The sequence below is a fragment of the Carassius auratus genome, chromosome 39 (genome assembly GCF_003368295.1).
Source record: "Carassius auratus strain Wakin chromosome 39, ASM336829v1, whole genome shotgun sequence".
Lineage (NCBI taxonomy): Eukaryota > Metazoa > Chordata > Actinopteri > Cypriniformes > Cyprinidae > Carassius > Carassius auratus.
In genome coordinates, this window is record NC_039281.1 from 2,219,526 (window position 1) to 2,243,358 (window position 23,833).

The 23,833-nt window shown below is 39.5% G+C and overlaps 1 protein-coding gene across 2 annotated transcripts; it reads left to right on the top strand.

Moving 5' to 3' along the window:
* The first annotated feature begins 9,378 nt into the window (after window positions 1–9,378).
* LOC113057645 (transcription elongation regulator 1-like) lies at window positions 9,379–23,827 on the top strand. Of its 2 annotated transcripts, XM_026225085.1 has the most exons (21): window positions 9,379–9,510; window positions 9,950–10,151; window positions 10,251–10,394; window positions 10,917–11,190; window positions 11,524–11,760; window positions 12,287–12,349; window positions 12,917–13,114; window positions 13,222–13,331; window positions 13,407–13,495; window positions 13,683–13,843; window positions 14,189–14,267; window positions 14,706–14,841; window positions 17,681–17,770; window positions 17,873–17,991; window positions 19,413–19,563; window positions 20,931–21,095; window positions 21,289–21,471; window positions 21,594–21,773; window positions 21,854–21,937; window positions 22,064–22,164; window positions 22,776–23,827. In XM_026225085.1, exons 1-21 carry the CDS (start codon window positions 9,431–9,433, stop codon window positions 22,975–22,977), a joined length of 3,048 nt encoding a protein of 1,015 aa, XP_026080870.1. In that variant the 5' UTR covers window positions 9,379–9,430; the 3' UTR covers window positions 22,978–23,827. The 2 variants fall into 2 exon arrangements, with proteins under 2 accessions (XP_026080870.1, XP_026080871.1); XM_026225086.1 differs by lacking the exon at window positions 12,287–12,349.
* The last annotated feature ends 6 nt before the right edge of the window (window positions 23,828–23,833 follow it).

Genomic DNA, 23,833 nt, shown 5'->3' on the forward strand with positions numbered 1-23,833 from the left:
CTTTATGGTGTTTTGTTGCTTGTTACCGTAAACGCCTGATGTTATTGCTGTGAAGATTTGCCAGATAAAATCCAATCATCTTATTTTGCATCCGTGTTTAGCTGTGATTAGATGGATACTAAATTTGATTTAGTATGTTGTTTTTGTGTTTTAGTTGTTGTTGTTTTTCAGAATAATCCCTGGGAAATTCAGCTTCAATATCAAATAGAGGTCACACTCAGATTGCTGCAATTCTTTATTTTCTTTATTTTTCTATTTTCTATTGTTATTTAAATGCAGGTCTTATTACAGCCAATGAACATGATCATAGTTATTTCCAACATACCGTATAGATATATTCTGAAAATAGATTAAGTAGATGGAAAAACTTTCGTTTTTAGGTGCACTATCGCTTTAAAAATGATACTCGGATCATTGAATATCACAGATCATTCCAGGGAAGGAGTTAGATGTACAGGACACGTCAGTCTAGGTGAGAGACTGCAAACGTTTCTCTCTTTCTCCGTCTGCCACTGTCTTTTGCGTCTGCATATTCCATGAATGTGCATTTAATGCTTCTCCCGGGGCCTGAGCCCATGAGCAGCACTGAATCATGGGCCGAGCATTCAGTTCCAACAAAAATAATCCCTGCCGAGGAAGGAGCATTAGCCAAATGCTCTCTCGCAAGAAGAGAAAACTCTACTAAATCTTACAGAGCAAACACAAGCTTGACACAGATGACCCTGTTGTCTGCATGGACACGATGACTTCCATGGCTCTCTGTGCAGGGTCTAATTCTGAATACTGACCTATAGTATCACAATCACAGTTCATCATCATTAGCTGGATATCATGATTTCGTTTAGCGGATGGTGCTAAAATGGTCAATATATGCAACATATACTGTAAGAGCCAGAGGACATCCTCCATCTGCTCTGAAAAGCTGGCGTCATACTTTAGCTGGACATTGGTCTGGACGTGCTGCAGCTGCCCAACCTCTCGCTTTAAAGAATCATTTCCTCATCTTTCTCAAAGCATTTTTTTGTTCGCCTTCATCTTCTTCACCCTCCTCCTCCTCCTCACCTCCGTGCTAGCCAGAGTCTTCTACATTCATCTGTAAAGTTACCAGAAAGTGCAAACAGATGTCCCTTAACAAATTGGATACCTCTCTGCTTCTCATTAGCTCGCTTCTTACAAGGTTGGCTGGATCATAGTTGGTTTGGCCTCTGCATTTACTCGTCTACCAAACAGAGGAGGAGCAAATGTGAACATGAAGAACTGATGCCGACTGTGTGGTTGATACCAGCGATCACAAACCCTAGAATTTTCATCATTATCTTTACATACAGCAACCTGTGGTTATTATGCTGTGAGAGTACGCATATAATATAAGTGAAAACATACCATAATTTCTGTCTCTACAAATACTACCTGGTCTAAAGACGTTTGAAAGATTTTAAATATTTAAAAGAGAAATATTTTAAAGAGAAATATTTTAAAGAGATCATTAACAGGTTTGTTAAAAACATAATATATGATATGATACATAATAGATTTTGGAGATTTTCTAAACTTAGAAACCTTGAAGTTAACCAAGCCTGAATAACGTTACGAAAGTAAACGTAGTTGTTGACTATTGTTAATTTTTGTTTGATTATGGGGAAATACCATATATATAAACAGAAATGGGCTGAAGGAAAACCCAACATTTTGCTATTTCAGAAAGATATGATTATATATATATATATATATATATATATATATATATATATATATATATATACAGTACAGACCAAACGTTTAATATATCCTTATAATTCAGCTTTGCATCACAGAAATAAATTATAATTTAAAGTATAATAAATTTAAAAACAATTATTTTAAATTGTAATAATATATCACAATATTAATTTTTTTCTGTATTTTTGATAAAATAAATGCAGGCTTGATGAGCAGAAGAAACTTCTTTCAAAAACATTAAAAATAGTAATTTTTCCAAACTTTTGGTCTGTCCTTTATATTGTGCCATGCTCTTTCAATCATCATGCAGGATGCCCACTTAGGGAGTATAAACCGTGCTGAACTTTCTCCATTTATAGACATGTTTGTCTCACTGAGAACTGATGAACAGAAAGCTTTCAGAAATACTTTTATAATCCTTTCCAGCTTTATACAACCATTCTTAATTTTTAGTGGTTATGAGATCTCTTTTTGTTTGAGGCTTGGTTCACATCAGGCCATGTCTCTAGCAAATAATAAACTCAACATTTGTAAGTGTTTTATAGGACAGGAGCTCTGACCAACACCGATGCATCACTTCACTGCAGATCAGGTCAAGCTTATTTTACAAACCATTTAATGCTGAAATCATACTTCTGCAACTTTAATAGCATAGCTCCTTAATTACTATTGGAAAAACAGCTCAATTTTGCGGTTTGCATGTCTAATGTGAGGCAGATTTGTGTTCTAGTAGAAAAGGAGCTCAAATACATTGTTCTTGCATTGACTCGAATCTTCCATGCCCCTGGTACTGCCTTGTGCACTCGTCTCCATACATCAGTCATTCAATGAGGAAAGCGTGCCCAGACACATCTTTCCATGTTGATCAGCATCTTCATGCAAAGTCTTTCACCACTTTCATTTACAAGTCAGAGCCCATGGGAACCCAGTGTTAACTTGGCCAGAATCAAACTCCATCTGGCTGAGGCACTTCATGTTTTCCCCAACTAATCAAGCTATAAATGCTTAGTCTAAATAAATGATATGATTAGATGTCTTTTGGCATACTTCATTCTGACTGGTCAATGGCTTTCAGTAGTACAATTTTTTTTTTTGTATAATGAGCAATAAACTAGACAACTGACAAATAATTTCAACTGATATCAATATTTCATGTCAGTTTATTTATACATTTTCTATTTCAAATAAAGGCTGTATGTTCTGTCGTTCAACCAATCACACAATGGCTGCTGGAAATTCAGCAGCAGAAAGCAAAGTATCACAGCTTCCCCAATTTCTTTTTCCCACAAAAGCAGCACGACAGTTTTCACACTGATAATAAGAGGAAATGCAAGCACCAAATCAGCGTATGAGAATGATTTCTAAGGAATTACGTGACACTGAAGATGAGTAATGGCTGCTGAAAATTCAGCCGTGATCAAAACAACAAATTACATTTTATTAAAATAACGTTTTTTTTAATCTAATATTTCAGCCTTTGTGACCACAAGAGACTTACCAAACTAAGTGTAAAATATAATAGTTTTATTAAATGTCATTTAAAGGCTTAATTTATACAAAAGTTTCAGAGAACAGGTGGCGTACAAGGCTTTGTGGACTGGTCTCTTTTACATATTTGTGTTGTTAATCTTGACACAAACAACTTTACAACTATCTTAATTATTATTGACACAGTGGACTTGAGCAATGATTAATGTTCAGCAAGAGATAAAGTATTTCTCAATAACTTGAAACACAATGACGGTGATTACAGTCATTTGATTTCTCTTATCCAAAACATTTTAGGGAATTGCCAGAAACTACCGGCATAACAGGAACTCTTGAAACAACAAGCTGGCTAAAGAAACATCTCGGTTACGTATGTAACCTTGGTTCCCTGAATAGGGAACGAGATGCTGCGGTGACGTCACCACGTATGGGAACACCTCCGGTGTGACGAATGTCTGAAGCCCTATACCATCCCGCCAATCCTATTGGCCAAATGGCGCATAGCACCACCCTACGCATGCGCACGCATGATATACCTGGGTGCAGCGCGCCATTTCGCTCAGATTTCATGACTGAAGATGAAGAAATTATCAAGGTACGGAACGGCCAGAACCGCAGCATCTCGTTCCCTATTCAGGGAACCAAGGTTACATACGTAACCGAGATGTTCCCTATCATAGGTCACTTCGATGCTGCGGTGACGTCACCACGTATGGGAACGATATACCAAAACGCCTGACGTACCTGATAACTGAGATCCGAGGAAGCATCTGCTCAAGCGGAGAGAACTCGGGAGCCAGGAGCCATCCTCACATCCAGACTGTAGGACTTGATAAAAGTGCTCGGTGAGGACCATCCTGCCGCAGCACAGATATCATCCATAGAAGATCCACTGAGAAAAGCTTGAGAAGAAGCCACAGCTCGAGTGGAATGAGCCTTAATTCCTAAGGGCGAAGCGAGGCCGCGCGCCTCATAGGCCAAGAAATTGCCTCCACCAGCCAATGGGACATGCGCTGCTTTGTAACCGCATGGCCCTTACTTTATGTCCAAAACAGACAAACAGCTGGTCAGATTCACGCCAAGGGGCTGTACAATCCACATAAGTCTCTAAAGCTCTCACAGGGCAAAGACTTAGATCTCCTGACCCAGCCTCAGCAGGTGAAAAAGCTTCCAGGAACACTTGCTGAAATTGAAAGGGGTTAGATGCGACCTTAGGAACATAGTTAGGCCTGGGCCGCAGCAGCACCTTCACAGAGCCCGGTGCAAATTCCATGCATGAGGGTGAAACAGAAAGAGCCTGTAAATCCCCAACTCTCTTGAGGGAGGATAAAGCCATGAGAAGAAGTGTCTTCAGTGTCAATAATTTATCCGATACGGTCTCCAAGGGCTCAAACGGATGCCCTGATAAACCTAGCAACACAATGGATAAATCCCATGAAGGAACTCGCACAGGGCGGAAAGGCCTCAGCCGTCGCGCACGCTGTATGAAACGAGAAACTAGTGGATGACGCCCCACAGAGGCACCGCCTATGTATTCGTGGTAAGCAGAAATGGCTGCCACGTAAACTTTTAAAGTGGCTGGTGTTACGTCATCCGAAAAACGATATAGTGCAGAGTGTCTGAGGGGGCGCTCAAATAACAGCTCAGTTCAGTGACGCTCGAAGTGCTTGTGCTGCGAGACAGTCAATGTTAGAGCGTGGGGACTGCAGTGAGAGGGTTGGATGTGCATTAGCAGTCCAACAGCACTCTTCAGTGGAGGGCACAGACCCCATCAAACATAGAAGGAAAATGCATGCGTCAAACTCGCTGTGTTTCGTTGTGTATTATCCTGAAGCGTGTCCACGGCAGGATTTAATCCAACAAGATAAACATAGGGCCACGCCGCTAGCGAGAACGCGGCAGCTGTGTGAGCCGTCATAAACTGGCCATATTCGCTAGTCTCTTGTGGCGTCCCTCAGACTCTGAAGGCTGAATAGTGCAGTGTCTGAGGGGCGCTCAAATAACAGCTCAGTTCAGTGACGCTCGAAGTGCTTGTGCTGCGAGACAGTCAATGTTAGAGTGTGGGGGTAAGAACGAGAGGCTTCTCGTAAAGAGCCGTAATAAGAAAATAAAATTTGCCGAAATAGACACGACTAGATACGTCTTAGACGAGACTAGGTCGCGGCGGAGTTTGGCGCGATCCGTTCGGCTAGAGAGGTAGTCAAACGGCATCACTATATAATAGCAGTCCGCCATGTCACTTAATCGTGGCAAAAACCCGCGCCGTTCGTGATATGCGCTGATAAGGCTGCTTCCAGGACCTCGAAACCTCTTGGTGGAGGTCCGTGAGAAGGGTAATTTATCCACCGCGCGAATAGCCACATAATAGCACACTGAGGAAGGGGAAGCGTGTTTCTCCTGTCCGCTCGGAGGGAGAGAACCGCTTATGCCGGTCAGAGCCTACTCTGAGTTCGAAGCTGCAGTTAGACAACATAGTATAAAGCAAAAATGCTCTGATTAACGCGCTCGAGTAGGGAAGAGCGAGCAAGTGGAAAACTCCAGTGCATCACTGTACTCATAGTCAAGCCGCACATATCGCCCCTAACCAACACCTCGTGCGGGGCCTCGGCGACCGCAGAAGCGAACGGTGGGGGTTAGACGCGAGGCGACTGAAGAAATAGACTCCAGAGCGCGGATACTTTTCTTTATTTTACCATAGCCGTAGGCTATCACAGAGAGAACATGTAGAGAGGCTGCAAACGAATCTCTCATGAGTGCCTCCCTGTGATAAACCCATATACGGCTCTTACCTTTCGTTGACTCATCGCGTCCGCGAAAGAGGAGTTAAACACTGCTCGAAGAATATCGCTGGAGAACGCGAGATGATAGGGCACAGATGATTCGCTATTCCTGAAGGAATGAAATCTGAGCGAAATGGCGCGCTGCACCCAGGTATATCATGCGTGCGCATGCGTAGGGTGGTGCTATGCGCCATTTGGCCAATAGGATTGGCGGGATGGTATAGGGCTTCAGACATTCGTCACACCGGAGGTGTTCCCATACGTGGTGACGTCACCGCAGCATCGAAGTGACCTATGATAGGGAACTGGAGAAAAAGTGCCCCCTTCTGGACAAGAACGCCACAGCAAACAGGAAGTAGTTATTAAGAAAATCACAGTATGCATGCTGCTGTTTCAACAATAATTCATTCTAAAAGAAAAAAAAAATATATTTATTAGAAATAAAGGCAAAGGTATTGATTTCTTTAAAGAGAAATGGTGATTTTCCTTATTCAGTCTCCAAACCAGGGAATACAGAGGAAGTGATGTCCAAGCTCTGTTTTTTTTTTTTAAACATTAAAACTGATGATGCGGACTTTTGGCATGTCCACCACCAGTTGTACTGTGGGAAAAGTGTTTTTTCAGATGTCCTCTAGAGAGAGCCTTCTGCCACTCTCTTAAACAGTGTCTGTCTCTGTTTTGAGGTCATGTTCTCACATGACTCCAGAAGATTGGTCACGATCAGCGTCTGCTGAACAGTCTTTGTTTTCACCCACACTCTGCCATTCATCCCAGCAACCAGATCAAAGGGAAATATCTTCTCCAGGTCCTTCACTATTTCACTCTGAGGAGCCGGAAGTCTGATGGAAAGAACACCAGCTCATTCTTTACTTTAACTTTTAAATTCTACAGTCAAAAATACAATTGTTGGGCTGTTTAGCTTTTCATAAAGTGTTGGGGAAAAAAACATGCAAAATTGTTGCATTTTATCCATTTACATCTGTACATTTGAATAATATATATATATATATATATATATATATATATATATATATATATATATATATATATATATTTAAAGGCGATTCTTTGATATGAGCAAAGAACCTGCACATAGGTCCTCCCTCAAATGCCAGGTATGAAAGAGATGCCTGTTCACGTCCTCCCACACACCTTCTCATTCAAAGAGTTTTCTTTATTTTCATGACTATGAAAATTGTAGTCACACTGAAAGGCATCAAAACTATGAATTAACACATGTGGAATTATATACATAACAAAAAAGTGTGAAACAACTAAAAATATGTCATATTGTAGGTTCTTCGAAGTAGCCACCTTTTGCTTTGATTACTGCTTTGCACACTCTTGGCATTCTCTTGATGAGCTTCAAGAGGTAGTCACCTGAAATGGTCTTCACTTCACATGTGTGCCCTGTCAGGTTTAATAAATGTGATTTCTTGCCTTATAAATAGGGTTGGGACCATCAGTTGTGTTGTTCAGAAGTCAGGTGGATACACAGCTGATAGTCCTACTGAATAGACTGTTAGAATTTGTATTATGGCAAGAAAAAAGCAGCCAAGTACAGGAAAATGAGTGTGCATCATTACTTTAAGAAATGAAGGTCAGTCAGTCTGAAAAATTGGGAAAACTTTGAAAGTGTCCCCAAGTGCAGTCACAAAAACCATCAAGAACTACAAATGAAACTGGCTCGCATGCGGACCACCCCAGGAAAGGAAGACCAAGAGTCTCAGAAATCGCAGGTTAACAGCAGCTCAGATTAGAGACCAGGTCAATGGCAAACAGAGTTCTAGCAGCAGACACATCTCTAGAACAACCGTTAAGAGGAGACTGTGTGAATCAGTCCTTCATGGTAGAATATCTGCTAGGAAACCACTGCTATAGAAAGGCAACAAGCAGAAGAGACATCTTTGGGCTAAAGAACACAAGAAATGGACATTAGACCAGTGGAAATCTGTGCTCTGGTCTGATGAGTCCAAATTTGAGATATTTGATTCCAACCACCGTGTCTTTGTGCGATGCAGAAAAGGTGAACGGATGGACTCTACATGCCTGGTTCCCACCGTGAAGCATGGAGGAGGAGGTGTGATGGTGTGGGGGTGCTTTGCTGGTGACACTGTTGGGGATTTAATCAAAATTGAAGGCATACTGAACCAGCATGGCTACCACAGCATCTTGCAGCTGCATGCTATTCCATCCGGTTTGCGTTTAGTTGGACCATTTATTTTTCAACAGGACAATGACCTCAAACACACCTCCAGGCTGTGTAAGGGCTATTTGACCAAGAAGGAGAGTGATGGGGTGCTGCTGCGCCAGATGACCTGGATCTGAACCCAATCGAGATGGTTTAGGGGTGAGCTGGACCGCAGACAGAAGGCAAAAGGGCCAACAAGTGCTAAGCATCTCTCGGGGAACTCCTTCAAGACTGTTGGAAGACCATTTCAGGTGACTTCCTCTTGAAGCTCATCAAGAGAATGCCAAGAGTGTGCAAAGAAGTAATCAAAGCAAAAGGTGGCTATATTGAAGAACCTACAATATTACATTTTCCGTTGTTTCACACTTTTTTTGTTATGTATATAATTCCACATGTTAATTCATAGTTTTGATGCCTTCAGTGTGAATCTACAATTTTCATAGTCATTAAAATAAAGAAAACCATTTTAATGAGGGTGTGTCCAAACTTTTGGTCTGAACTGTATATGCTTTAATTTTGTTGCTGTTAAACTGTATTTAGAAAACAAAAAAAAATGAGTATAAACTAATATTAAGAACATTTTATTGAAGAAACAATGAGCATATCCATTTATTTAAAATAAAAATGTCCCAATTTCCAACAGAACAAGTTAAAATAAGTGCACATAAACTTTGGGTTTCCTGGGGTGAGTCTAGTTCCTCACCCGTCTATGTTGGGAGTCTGTCCAGTACATATTTGGCTGTTTATGGCGCAAAATCCCACTTTTACACACTTGAACTTCCTCTCCGGAGCCCTGGACCGCATATCTCCGGGTAAAAGAACCGATTTTCTCTTTAAAACAAGCATGTATTGTGTGCCCATTGCAAAAAAGCAACGTGAGAGTCCTCCAGTGTTTGTGTGCCTCCGGAACCGAAAAGGAGTCACTCTTATTTTCAAAATAACGGTTTAGAAATAAAATGAAAAATTTTATTTTGAAATCACTGATTAACCACCCATCCTTTAAAAAACGAAACTATCAAGAACAACAGAATTAAATCGGATAGGATACGTTTTATAATTTCCAAGGATTCCTGTTTTACGTTACACCGTTCCCTTGTGACTTAAATCTAAAATAAAACATTGTCCTGATGGAGTACATTTCGAACAATTCAGATATACTGATAATTTAAAATACGTTGAAAAGAAGAGGTATTAGCTTACTTTTAATCGGCATATGAAATCCATTCGGTAGCCGTGATTGAAACTAACGGAAATGCGTCAATGGGACTTTTATTGTTTTCCCGTTATGGCGGAGCACACAGAGGCAGAAGGAATTGGCCTGGCTGCTAACAGGTGCGGATTTTGCATTATATTTCATACACCGGCTAAAACGAACGACCAGTTATAGTTAGCTTTAGTTTTTTCCTTAATAACACACTGTGTAACACTTCGCAGTTGGCTAACGCGAATCTCTTTAAGCCTCCTTTGGCCTGTTGGTCCGGGGACAATGAAATCTGCATAACAGCAGACGACTGAGTGTTGTTGTTGTTGTTGTTTTTAACATCGTTATGTCCTGACTTTTTAATTTATCCCACTTCAAATTATAGATCGTGCATTTAGACATAATTGCGTCATATACAGTCTATTATGGCATATCAGGGATATTTAATGTGCGTTATGGTTCGTAAGAATGATTTGTACTGTGTTGTTTTGCAGTTTAGTGTCAGTCTGCAGCAGTCGTTGTGTACTGCACAGATACTGTTTGTTAATAAGTTTGTTTTCGCTCCATCAGCATGGCCCAGCAGCCAGCAATCCGTTTCCCTGCCACTGCCCCTCCTTCTGCAAACCCCTCCACCCGCAGGCAGCCTTTACTGAGCACCCCCGTGCCTCCCTTTCCTATGATGAGGGGTCCTCCACCTCCTGCCCGGCCGCCCTTCGGAAGGATTCCCTTTGACCCCAGTGTGCCCCCTCCCATGGGTGCCCCTCCTTTACAGGTATGAATATTATATCATATGCCACTTATGTAATTCCTCAACTTTGTTTGGGAATTGGGAAGGTTTCATTAAAACCTATGACTTATTTTTCCATTTAAGAGACCCCCGTTTATGCCTCCACCTGGAGGATCCATGCCGCCTCCACCTGGCATGATTTTCCCTCCAGGAATATCACCTACAGCCACTCCTGCTCCTCCTTCTACAGAAGAAATCTGGGTGGAGAATAAGAGTCCAGAGGGAAAGGTATGATTCTCATACTTCATGGAATGAAAGACATCGTTGGTTCCCTATGGCAAGTTGTTATGGCTTGTATTCAAGTCACTTCTCATGGGGAGTTTTGGTTTTGCATAACTCTTTGATGAATTGGAAGTTAAAAGGAACTGCTTTTATTTTAAATGGAAAACTTTTGTAACCTTATAAATGTTTTCACTGTCCTTTACTATCAATTTAATGAGTCCCTGCTGAATAAAAGTACTATTTTTTTTTTTTTTTTGAAAAACGAACTTTTGAACTGTAGTACATATTCAATATTAAAACAGTATCATGTATTTATAAATATACTAAAGACATTGAGTTAAAAACATCTATTTTAAGAAATAAATGCATAACTGTATGTATTTTATAAAGTTCACTATGCATTGCATTCAAATCAGTCAGTGCAGCTGACAATTAGACAATACCATAGATACATACTTTGTTGATTTCTTAACAGTGCAAACATTTTTATCTGAAATCCTCATCTTTTTGCGTTTCCTTTCTATTTAGGTGTATTATTACAATGCACGTACAAGGGAGTCATCCTGGACGAAGCCTGAAGGAGTGAAGGTGATCCATCAGGCTGAGCTGGGTCCTATGATGCTGAGCCAGGTGGCTGCAGTCAGCGCAGGCTCCTCTGGGCCTGGTCCGTCTGTCAGCATCTCAGCTGCAGCCAACAGCACTACAACCACACACACCTCCCAGAGCCCCTCCACTGTCATGAGCTCCACTTCCTCTCCCAGCATCACCACAGCCTCCCCTCTCCTCCCAACACCTGTATCAGGTAAAGGTAGAAGTTTATGTTGTTTCACATTTATTTGCTTGTTTCTTTAATTTTTCTGGGTTTTAGATATTGTTTAGAATCAGGATTTGGGAAACAATTTTTGTTTATTTTGTCTGGTTGTCAGATGTTTTTTTTTTGTTTTTGTCAGAAACACATTCTTTGAAAAAATGTTGTACCCCATTTGTTTGTTTATTTTGTCTTAATGTCAGAAGTTGTTTTGAGTCAGAAATGCCTTCTGGAGAAAGTAGTTTTGTTTCCCATTTGTTTGTTTATTTTATCTGGATGTCAGAAGTTAATCTGTGATCATTCTGTACCCAACTGTTTACTCTATAGTCCATGATGTTGTGGAGATGCCTTCAGTTGTAACCACAACCCCCAGTGCCATGTCAACCACAATAGCAGCTGTCAATCCTCCAATGGTGACGGTCGCCATGTCTACAGGACCGCCACCTCTGCCAGTGGCATTGTCCCATGCTGTGCCACAGCCTGCTGGTCCAATGCCAGGATTCCCTCCGGTCATGGTGCCACCCTTCAGAGTACCCCTTCCTGGCATGCCTATTCCACTGCCCGGTGGGTTTCACTTTTGAACTTGTAGAACCATTTATACCCTGTTCAGAATTCTTCTGCTCTAGTATGTGACGGCCTTTCTCTCCTCTGTTCCTTGTCTTTCTGTCTCTTTCACATTATCCAGTGCATGTCTGTAATTTGACTGGAACCTGTAGCGTCTAAAAGATGCCCACTACTAATTGGATGACAGTTAACAAACATCTTTAATTAAATTTTACAATAGAAGATGATTCTAGAAAGCAAAGCAAGCTTTATTGTACTATATTAAGCGATGAATGCAGTTTAAAAATACTGCATTAATGTTGTGGCATTGCAGAAGTGACATTCAGTGTTCTATAGATGCCAAGCAACATAGGCTGACCTTAATGCCTAATTTCAGTTGAATATAGATCAGCTAGCACTGTAGGAGAATACTGTGGTATTTTCATCATAAAAGATCCAGTATTTACTCTCATGACACCTGGAAGCAGTAGTTGACGTATGTTTGTGTTTTTTCCAACACTCTGTGCTTGCTTATACACTCTTTCAGGTGTAGCAATGATGCAGATAGTAAGCTGTCCCTATGTAAAGACTATCTCTCCTACCAAAAACGGTAATTCCCTTCCCCGTTATGGCATGTTAGTTATTGTTGTGCAACTTTATGCTTTTTAAAAAATGTCATTATTTCCAGTTAGAGGCCCCTCTGTTTCTTACAAACGAGACCTTTTGAAGACTCACGTTTCACTTTTTCAATTGTTTTTGACCTAACATTTTGCATAGTTGGAGTAGATCTGTTTTTTTTCCCCACTTCTGAAAACTTGTAGTAGTTACAGCTGAGTTATAGGCAGCGACATATATAATAAACTGCTTTAGAAATGTAGATAACAGTGTTGTGATTTGTTGTAACTGTGTTCCTACCTTGTCTGTTTTTTAATTTAATGTTTTTAATGTGATACTGTGGTGGAATTGTCTTTGCATGCATTAGTCCCATATTTCACAGAATGTTTAGATAATTAGTGGAGTAGATGAATCATCCAACAAAGATTGTATAATGGCCAAATCTTTTTCCTGTTGTGTTTTTTTTTTTACTATACAGAATCGTTATGATTGTCATTCTGATTTTGGAGGAAAAGAACTACATGTTTTGAACTGATTCTGATTTTGTGTATGTTATAACAAGGTATGCTCCCTGGCATGGCACCACCCTTGGTACCCATGATGCCCCATCAAATGGCGATGGCTGGGCCCTCAGGACTGCACGGAGCTCTGAGTACATCTGACTGGACTGAGTTTAAAACCCCAGAGGGAAAATCCTACTACTACAATAAACATACACAGGAAACCACCTGGGTCAAACCAGAAGAACTCAAAGAGACAGGTTAGAGACTGGGTCCATGGTGTGACTTAAATAGAAATAATCAAAATATTAATTACCAATGACATTATCTATTTCAAAACTTGTTAATCTCTGTGTTTCCATAATAGAAAAAGAGAGTGAGAAGATCAAAGATGCAGTTCTTGAAATGATTGAGGCCGAAATGATGGACATGCAAGATGGAAGCCCAAGAATTGACCCACCTAAAGAGAAGAAAGAGGTTAGTAGCTTATCTGGTTTTCTAAATTGTTGTGTGTAAACAAGCATTTCTGACATCTCTGTGTGTTACTCTTAGGAGCTAAAAGAGGAAGATATGACCGAGGAACAGAAGGCCGCGAAAAAGGCAAAGCCTGTTGCAACCACACCCATTCCCGGCACGCCATGGTAGGCAACTGCAATTTACACAGATTTATTTGATCCAATTTACACAGATTTAATAGTCCAATGTTTTATTTTATAAATCACCCTCAACATGAGTTCATACAGTGAAAAGGTTATTTAGTTTGAGCTGTTGGATGTTGGCATTTTATATTTGATTTACCGGTGCCTAATGCTTATGCATATGTGTCAGGTGTGTGGTGTGGACGGGCGATGAGCGGGTGTTCTTTTATAACCCAACCACACGTCTGTCCATGTGGGAGCGGCCGGAGGAGCTGGTGGGACGGGTTGATGTAGATAAAGCGATTCAGGAACCTCCCCACAAAAGAGGCCTGGACAACAGCCACAAACTGGGTAAAGGCCATCTCCAAAGAATTGCATCTGCATATTTAGAAAGAATCCTGATAATACTGTATCTAAACCATGTGCAATGTACTAATTTTAGCAAAAATATCACCCGCAAGTAATATTTTTGGTCACAAATGCAACCATTTTAGGAGCGTTCTGGAGCCCTTGCAATAAGAACAAATTTGACATGGTATATTTTTTAGATTTTTCTAAATTTGTCTCTACACCACTGAAGTCAAAAGTGGGGAAAACTCCTGTATTTCAGCTGTAAGCATGCAGAGTTGTCTATCCTTGTCTGACTCCTTCAACAGCTTGTTAATAACTGTTTAAATCTTCTGTTTTGTGTGACAGTGCTGGCTAAAGAGGAGCAGGAGTTCCCTGTAGCAGAAGACATACCCGATGATGAACCCAGCAAGGCCAAGAAACGAAAGTGAGAATTTGTCTGGGAACTTGTATTAAGAAAGGAAACAGTCAGTTTTGACTTTGTATTGACTTTAAGGTTCCATGTCAGAGGAAGTTGCATAAAAATACATGTCTCCCATAACTTGAAGGTAGTTCACACCAAGTCAAATCAAATGAAACTAAAGTATAAAATATTCACAACCTTTTTATCAAAACTGTTAAGTTAGAAGATTTCTTCATTCTCCAAAATATTTTGGATACCAGAATAAATTGTTCAACATCTGAGCAATTAAAAATGAATGTTGTCTCTAAATAAGATGGAAAATTATTATTATATTATGGACTGTGAAGAAAGTCATGAAAGACATTTTGTTTTGACATCTTGTGCATTTTCATGCCAAAAATTCTGACTTAATGTGAATAGGCTGGTTTATTCTTCTGGCTGAATAGTTGTTTTGTGCATTAGGATAGAGGACAAGAAGGAGGCCGATTCGGAGAAGGAGGCAGCTATGGAGGCAGAGCTTAAGGCAGCGCGTGAGAGAGCCGTGGTACCTCAGGAAGCTCGGATGAATCAGTTTAAAGACATGCTGCTTGAGCGAGGGGTAAAACACATACACATTTTGTTCATTTTATTATATACAGTCATGGTCAGAATGGTTGGTACTCTTGGAAAATATGAACAAAGGTGAACAAATCTGCAATGTTTATCTTTTTGATCTTTTATTTAAAATTTTTAAAAAAATCCAACCTTTCATTGAAGTATAAGAAATTAAAATTGGGGAAATTGTATTATGAAATAAATGTTTTTCTCTAATACACATTGGACATAATTAATAGTACATTTTTTTTCCGTACTTTTTACATTTTTACATTTTATTATACACAGGGTACTTTTTTACTCCCGTGTGCATCAAACCTACATTGAGTGTTTGCTGCTAAAAAATTGGTTTCACTCAGTGTGATGGATCATTAAAGGAGTTTGGCCTAACATCATATTTATATTTTTGTGAAACAGGAAGCCATGGCTTGATAATTTCATGTGCTAAAAAATGCAAATATGAATGGGAATAATCTTCAGCGGTATCTGGTTTCAGAGATATCAGGTTTTCTTAATTTCTAGGCATACCAATATAATAAATGCACATTTTGCAATAATAATAATAATTAATGTTTCTTGAGTCACATATCAGATAAAGGGTTTCTGAAAGATCATGTGACACTGAAGACTGGAGTAATGGCTGCTGAAAAATCAGACTAGGTTAAGGTTTATATATATATATATATATATATATATATATATATATATATATTAGGGGTGTAACGATACGCGTATTCGTATTGAACCGTTCGGTACGACGCTTTCGGTTCGGTACGCGGTACGCATTATGTATACCGAACGGTTCGTTGGAGTAATTAATTATATTTGAAAAAAAAAAAAAAAGAGAGAGAAAGAAATATAATGATATGCGTTCAACAAGGTAGCCCAATAACCCAAACAACGTAACAGGCAACGCCCCTGACACTCCCGAAGAAGAAAAAAACACCATCTTATATGTTTATGTTAGGCTACTCAGCAGGCGCTCGCTCACTCAGTACGCGCTGAAGGCTCGTTGCAAAATAGCCAATGCGTTTAACAGACTAGAAATGAGAAGATCCTCCAATAACCAACAGGTCTGGTGTTTGGGTGCACTTTGGATTCCCTTTAAGCTATAATGGTGATGGCAAGAGAGTGGTGGATAAAAAAACAACGGTATGTCGCATCTGCAACATGACAGGGTACACCAGCGGGATTACAAAAAAAAAAAAAAAAAAAAAAACAGCGGGAATATCTGGGATATATGCCTCAGTACTATCTGGGAAAAGACGAAAAAAAGGAGAAACATGCACGCAGCAAACTATCCCTGCAGCATTTAGACACTATAGCTTACAGGGAATCCAACCCAAACACCAGACCTGTTGGTTATTTTAGGATCTTATATTTCTGGTCTGTTAAATGCATTAGACATTTTGCAACGAGCCTTCAGCGCGTGCTGAGTGAGCGAGCGCCTTAGGGGCCGTTCACATATCGTGCCTAAAAACGCATGGAAAACGCTAAGCGCGTCTTTCTCCTCCTTTCCAAAGCGCTCGGGCAGAAGCGCTCATGAGGCGTCTGTCTTTGCTAAGCAACAATGACGTGCTCTCTCCATGAGACGTGGAAATTTCAGCGAAGGATAAATGGATTTGCAGCTCTAAAAATCGCTTGCAGTAGCTCTGCTACTGAATTTATTTCAAAATTGCAATCCATATACAACTATGATCAGCTGTTCCTTCATCTTGGCTGAGCTCTCAACGTTGTTACGGGAAAGGATGAAGCTGATTGGTTGGTTCTTGTCACATGACCCGCGGTGCGCTTGCGGCATTCTGAAAAGTTGAGATGTTTTTACATTTTGCTGTATCTAAAACGTATCGAACCGAACCGAACCGTGACATCAGTGTATCGTATCGAACCGAACCGTGAATTTTGTGAACCGTTACACCCCTAATATATATATATATATATTTTTTTTTTTTTTTTTTTCAATTAATCTATGAACCATGTGACTGATTGACTATCCTAGTTAGTTAGGCTCAGTTTTAAATCCAGTACTATTATTATACTAATATACTTGCACTTACTTATACTATTTAAGTTAACACAAATCAAACCAGTTTAGGGCCCAAAGTATTTCACAACAAAATGGCGGAGAGATTTGGCAGGGCACGATTCACGCAGTGCGGTTTCTATATTTATTTTCTGGCCTGAAAGGTTAAACCCATCATTTGTTTTAAGCTTTGGTCCTCATTAAAATAATCACCTGACATTTTCAGGTGATCAGAGAGTCTCACCACATCCCTCCACTCCCTCTCTTGGCATCAGATTTGATGTTTCTACCATAAAATATGGATAAACACATATGTTGCTTATGTGATGGAGATCCCTTCAAGTCTGTAGTAGAGAGCTATCTGACCTTTGCCACGCCATCCTTGGTAAAAGATGAAAGGCACATTTGCAGTCAAAGGGTCTCATCATCAAGGCAAGACCCCTTCCCCCCGCCGTGTCTAAGAGGAGCTGTACAGCAGCATATACACTCATCACATGAGAAGACGTGCTGCCCGTTCACTCCCGTCTAATTACACCCCTCTCACTGCGCCAATTACCATGGTGGGAAAAGAAAGGGTTGGAGGCTGAGAGATGGAAGCTGAGGACCACCTATCGGTGTGTCATTTATTAGGGATGGTGGAATGGAGGATGAAAAGCAATGGGCTCACACACCCTGACTCCAGCGCCACATGAGGGGGACACCTACTGAATGCTCTCTACTCGTTATAATGGCCCTAATTAAGAGGAAGGGGGGTTGAAATGGCTCGATAGCTCTTTTTCTCCATCTCTCAATGTCTTTTCTCCATCTCATCTTTTATCAGGTATCTGCCTTCTCTACCTGGGAGAAGGAGCTTCATAAGATTGTATTTGATCCACGTTATCTGCTGCTCAATCCCAAAGAGAGAAAACAGGTACACAGAAACTTTATTGAACTGCTACCATGTCCACAATATAAACAAAGATTGATCTGTGTACATTTGCCCACATATCTCACACCACTGTCCACTCTACAGGTGTTTGATCAGTATGTGAAGACGCGTGCTGAGGAGGAGAGGAAAGAGAAAAAGAATAAAATCCTGCAGGTCAAAGACGACTTCAGGAAAATGATGGAGGAAGCTAAACTGGGTGTCAGGTAATCGCTTAAATCTTTAAGTCAGTAAGGACCATCTGGATGAAGCTAATTCATCAGTGCTGTTTGTGTTAATGCTGGTGTTCCCTGGTTTCATTTTAAAGGTGTTTATCAGAAATAAGCCAATTAGGTTATGAAACAATAATTTATTCACTTTTGTGAACAACCTCTAAGTTTCTTTTTCTTTATTTAAAGTTTTGAATTAACTTCATTTGGGGTCTATTCACAACAGATATTGACATGTCTGATTCATTAATCAAATTAATCGCATGTCATGTACAGTACAGTTTAAAAGTTTTGGGTCAGTCAGACTTTGTTACTTGTGTGTGTATATATAAAATGGGATAATATAAAATAATTATATATATATATATATATATATATATATATATATATATATATATATATATATATAATCTCACCAATATGTTCACTAAGGCTGTATTTATTTAATAAAAAATACAGAGATAGAAAAAAATTATTCATAATTCATAAAAACAATAATATTGTGAAATATTATTACAATTATTACTATTTGAATGTGTTTTTAAATGTCATTTATTCTTGTGATAAATGGAAAGTTCAAAAGAACAGATTTAGTGGTCCCACTTTATATAAGGTGGCCTTAACTACTATGTACTTACATAAAAAATGATTATTGTGTTCTTATTGTATTGTAAAACACTTTTGCTGCTATTGAGGTGGGATAGGGTTAAGGTTAGGGAGAGGGTTGGAGGTATGGGTAAGTTAAAGGGTGGGTTAAGGTGTAAAGTATGGGTCAACAGTGTAATTATGAATCTAATTACAGAAATAAAATACAGATGTAATTACATGTAGTTTTTAAAAAAATATATAAGTACAATGTAAAAACGTGTATGTACAGAATAAGTACATTGTACTAAATTATTAATTAAAATGTAAGTACATAGTAGTTAAGGCCAATTAATATAAAGTGGGTCCGATTTAGTTTATATAGAAATTTTTTATAAAAGCGTAAAAACCTTTAATGTCACTATTGATTTTTTCAGTAATGAATTTAATGCACCATTACTGAATAAAAGTATTAATTTCTTTAAAATAAAATCTTGCTGACTGCACAATTTTAAACAGTGGTATGAATATTTAACTGATTGGCATCCATAATTCAATGATAACCTGATAAGGTCTCAGTTACAACCACATCAAAGTCAAGTAATTTTTATTTCTATAGTTCATTTCACAAGCTATGAACTTTCTTAGCAGCTTTTGAACTTCTGAAAAATAAAATCAGATCTTAAATCCCTCCAAGTGAGTTAAGAAAAAGACTGTATAAAATGTTTAGCTACAGGAGAGAAAAGACTTTGAGAGGAACCCATCTTTGCATTGCATTGAATGTAATATGCTAAAGGCATAATCTAACAACTAGGACTTTCTTGTCTTCACAGAACAACATTCAGTGAGTTCGCTTCCAAGCACGCAAAGGATTCACGCTTTAAGGCCGTTGAAAAGATGAAAGACAGAGAAGCCATTTTCACTGAATATATGATGGCCTTCAGAAAGAAGGAGAAAGAGAACTCAAAGAATCGCGGGGAGAAGGTGAGGAAGTGACATTTTGTACAGAACTGTTGAGATGTCAGTCCGATTAAACTTTCAGAAGTGCTGCTTGTTATTTAACTGACATTAAATACAATAGAAGCAAGTGCTCAATAGGTGCACATAGAAGAACCAGAACCCCCTACCTAGACATTGTTATACACTGAAGCCACAGGAAGTGCTACTAAGTGTTACTGTGGCTCAGTGGTTGAGCATTGTGTTATCAGCGCAAAAGGTCATGGGTTCAATTCCCAAGGAACACACATACTGGTAAAATGCACAACAAGTCGCTTTGAATAAAAGCCTCTGCTAAAATGCCTAAATGTAAATATTATCTAGTGGTAACTTTTTTTAAATACTTCACATTGATTATGTAATACACTGCATGTTCACAGCCAAATACACGCGCAGATCGAGACCAAGAGTCTGCAACTGTCTGTTAGTTGTTCGTGAGCTGTAATCTGCCCTGGCGTTTGGTCCACACACTCACTGTCTCTGTGGCTAGGGTTAAGTGCAGAGCATCTCGGATGATTGCCTTTGGCAGCTAAAGGTCAGCAATCAAACATTAATGCCAGTGAAATGTCACCTGTGTGGGGGGCCATAGGTTAGAAGGGAGTGTTCACCAGAGGATGTCCATCTTAATTCCATGATAATCAAACCATATTAACAATGATCAGGTGTTTTAGCCACAATTTAGATTTGCTGCAATGGCCGGTAGCAGCATTAGACTCCTTAACCACTGGCTTTGGACATATGTTACTGTAAATGTGTAGTTAAGAATTGATTTGTTCATCTAATTGTATCCTGCAAAAAACGCTCGAAAGAGATTCTAGGCCTTAACTTTTTTTTTTATCCCTTGCTGCCCTATCTTTTACTATTTTAATTGAAGGATGAAACCTTGTATTATGGGCACTTCTTGAGTTTATTGCGATCTTATGATAAATAGCTTGTTGTATTTCTCAAATGTAAGTCAAAGAATACAATGATATAAGTAAATAATCATTTGATTTGACTTGCCTTGCTCACAGGTGCAATAGTGTTCCATCCCATAGGTATTTGAACCTCCTTCCTTTAACCCTACGAGCCTTGATCTATACAGACTATATTGGAAGCTGCTTCCCTGCACTTATATGTGCTGTGAACATGTCATGTCTCCAACCCCTGTATCACTTTACCACAATACACTTACATTTGGAGTCATTTTGAAGAAATTAGCTCTTTATTTGAGCAACTACACATTATTCGGTGACAATAGCACACTGGTGATACTTCATGGATTGTCTTGTTTGGAGGTTGAAACGGCAACCCTTCCAACTTAACCATTAAGCATCAATCCCTTAGAGATTTATGTTGCTGTTGTTTTCTTTAAGGTCAAGCAAGACTTTTTTGAGCTCCTGTCAGATTACCATGTGGATGGTCAGCAGCGCTGGAGCAAAGTGAAGGAAAAGATGGAGACTGACCCTCGCTACAAGGCTGTGGAAACCTCTGCAGCTCGAGAAGAATTCTTTAAAAACTATGTGGAGCGTCTGGCCAAGGTTAGTGAAGCTGCTTCACTTCACACCATGCTTTGATACCAACGTAACGAGTGAGAAATACATAGAGAAATGCATGAAATTGTTAGGATAATACTTTTACAGAATGGATAAAAGACAAATGTAAACATAAACATGTATAGTTTGTATGCATGTTCTCCGCTTTACCTGGTCCTTGATCTTGATACTCCTCCAGAATCCGGACTCTGAGAAAGAGAAGGAGCTAGAGAAACAGGCCCGGATAGAGGCCAGTCTAAGGGAAAGAGAGCGCATGGTGCAGAGATTCCGCTCGGAGCAGACCAAAGAGATTGACCGTGAGCGAGAACAGCACAAGAGGGAGGAGGCCGTCCAGAATTTTAAAGCACTCTTGTCTGATATGGTACTAGACATTGTTAAAACACGGCTTCATATCATGATGCCAGATCAAGCATCTCAGTCTTGAACCTTGATCTTAAATCTAATGTGAAATTGACATTGAAAATTGTTTTCTGCATGTGACAGGTGAAGTTGCCTGATGCCAACTGGTCGGAGACACGTCGAACCCTGAGGAAGGATCACCGCTGGGAGACGTCCTCATTGCTGGAGAGGGATGAGAAAGAGAGGCTTTTTAACGAGCACATCGAGGTCCTCGCAAAGAAGAAAAAGGAGCAATTTCGCCAACTTCTGGACGAGACGATCTCGGTACACGGTGCCCTGATGCCATTAACTCTGTTGTCAGTTAATTTGTTGTTAATCTGAGTTAATTTCTTCCTCTACATCAGATCAATTTGATGACTTCTTGGAAGGAAGTGAAGAAACTCATTAAAGAAGATCCAAGGTGCATCAAGTTTTCCAGCAGTGACAGAGTAAGGCCTGTCTTTGCTTCTTGATCAATTTTTCAAAAACATGTATGTGTTGTACTCCTCTAGTCAAAAAGTTATGTCTTTGTTAAAGCTAAAGAGTAAGTCTTTGTTCCTGCTGTTTCACCATAGAAAAGACAGAGGGAGTTCAGTGATTACATCAAAGACAAGTACATCACGGTCAAAGCAGACTTCCGAACTCTTCTGAAAGAGACCAAGTTCATCACCTACAAGTGAGAAGCTTCAGATCTGTGATTATACAATTCCAGATTCTAATGTTACCCTATATGAATGCAATTATGTAGTAAGAGAAACGGTAAATATAAAAACTGTAACAATTGGCCTATTCGTTATTGTAATTACATTATCATAGTGATTTCATGCAATAATGCCGTTTTGTGAATAAATAGAGCTACATTTGTACATTTTCTGAAGAAAGTGTTGGTCAAAATGTAAATGAAACTGCCTGCCCAAAAGTAATTAATCTTGCTGTTAAGGTGTTGTGGAAGTGTTTTTGCAGGAAGCTATGTAGATGCTGTGGTTTACTGGGTGGCTGCTGGGCCCAAAGAGCATGTCTTTTATATTCTGTTTGTGGCTCAGGTTTATCCTTTATTTTTAGACTATGGGATGTTTTTACCACCCATCAGCTAAAACTGTATAAAATCAACAAGCTAATTTATTAGTAATGTCTTAATTTAACTGAGGGAAAGAGATTTATTCAAAGCAATAGTGATCATGACTAGAAATAACTCACATAAAACATAAAACACTCACATACAAGTTATGTGTAAAAAGTGTTATAGTTCTTCTAACTCAATTGCTTGTCCTTTTTTTGTGTCTCAAGATCACGGAAGTTGATGCAGGAGTCAGAGCAGCACTTGTCAGACATAGAGAAGATCTTGCAAAAGGATAAAAGGTACCTGGTTCTGGACTGTATGTCAGAAGAGAGGCAAAAACTCCTCATGGCGTATGTGGAAGAGCTGGACCGCAGGGGACCACCTCCTCCCCCCACTGCCTTTGAACCTGCTCGACGCTCCACTAAATGATCGCACACACCTCCCAGATATTTTTTCCCACTCCTTGGGCCCACACTACCACCATTGACATTATAGACTCGGTAGAAACAGTAAATCACTCCAGTTCAAAGGTTCTGCTTTGTCAAACCTTTTAAAGTGAATGGTACATACCCACTTGCCCCTAGCTCATGCCACAGAGAACATGAGATAATGACCAATCAATTCAGCTAAGCATAAAACAGAGACTAAGTATTTGGACCAACTGGAAGGGTTTTTATATGATGCATTTCATCTCCACAAGGAGCCACAATGTTCTTACACAATCTCTTTATCCGCCCATTCGAGGGTTAAAGCCACATTAAATGCTCAATGGTAATTGGAGAGAGTCTGTCTTGTGTTCGGGTAACTGTCCTGAACGTCATCTGGTGCATATCACCACTTTTTTTCCCTCCAGCTCCCTGCTACAGTCTCTAATTGCGAACATCAGTTCCGTTTCACCCGTCCAGTCTTTTGCTCCAAACTGTTAAGAAACTGTGATTTGTTGAAATTGGGAGTACCTCCCAATTTTATTAACATTTTTTGGTGACTTTAGTCACCCACAGGGATATTCAAGAATTATGAAAGCGTCTCTGTGTATATTTTATCTGACTGTTGGGTTAACATGTAAGATGTTTCTAGATGATGAATATATATGGAGAATATGTATTCATTAGTTTGTTTACAGTGTGTAACAACTGACCATATATGCACTGGCAGTTGGCCATGTCAGCTGGTCTTACAGTTTAATTTAATTGTTCAGATGTTTCTTAAAAAAAGAAATTGTTTTTTGGACTTGCTTTCTGTACAGCTGATGTTGAATAAAAGCAACCATTTTTTTTTACTTCTG

Bases quoted from the DNA above. Each gene is read 5' to 3' on its own strand.
- LOC113057645 (XM_026225085.1), top strand. From the start codon at position 9,431: ATGCGTCAATGGGACTTTTATTGTTTTCCCGTTATGGCGGAGCACACA. The intron at 13,115-13,221 runs GTTAGAGACTGG...TTTCCATAATAG, and splicing joins AGAAGAACTCAAAGAGACAG to AAAAAGAGAGTGAGAAGATC. The intron at 17,771-17,872 runs GTACACAGAAAC...TCCACTCTACAG, and splicing joins ATCCCAAAGAGAGAAAACAG to GTGTTTGATCAGTATGTGAA.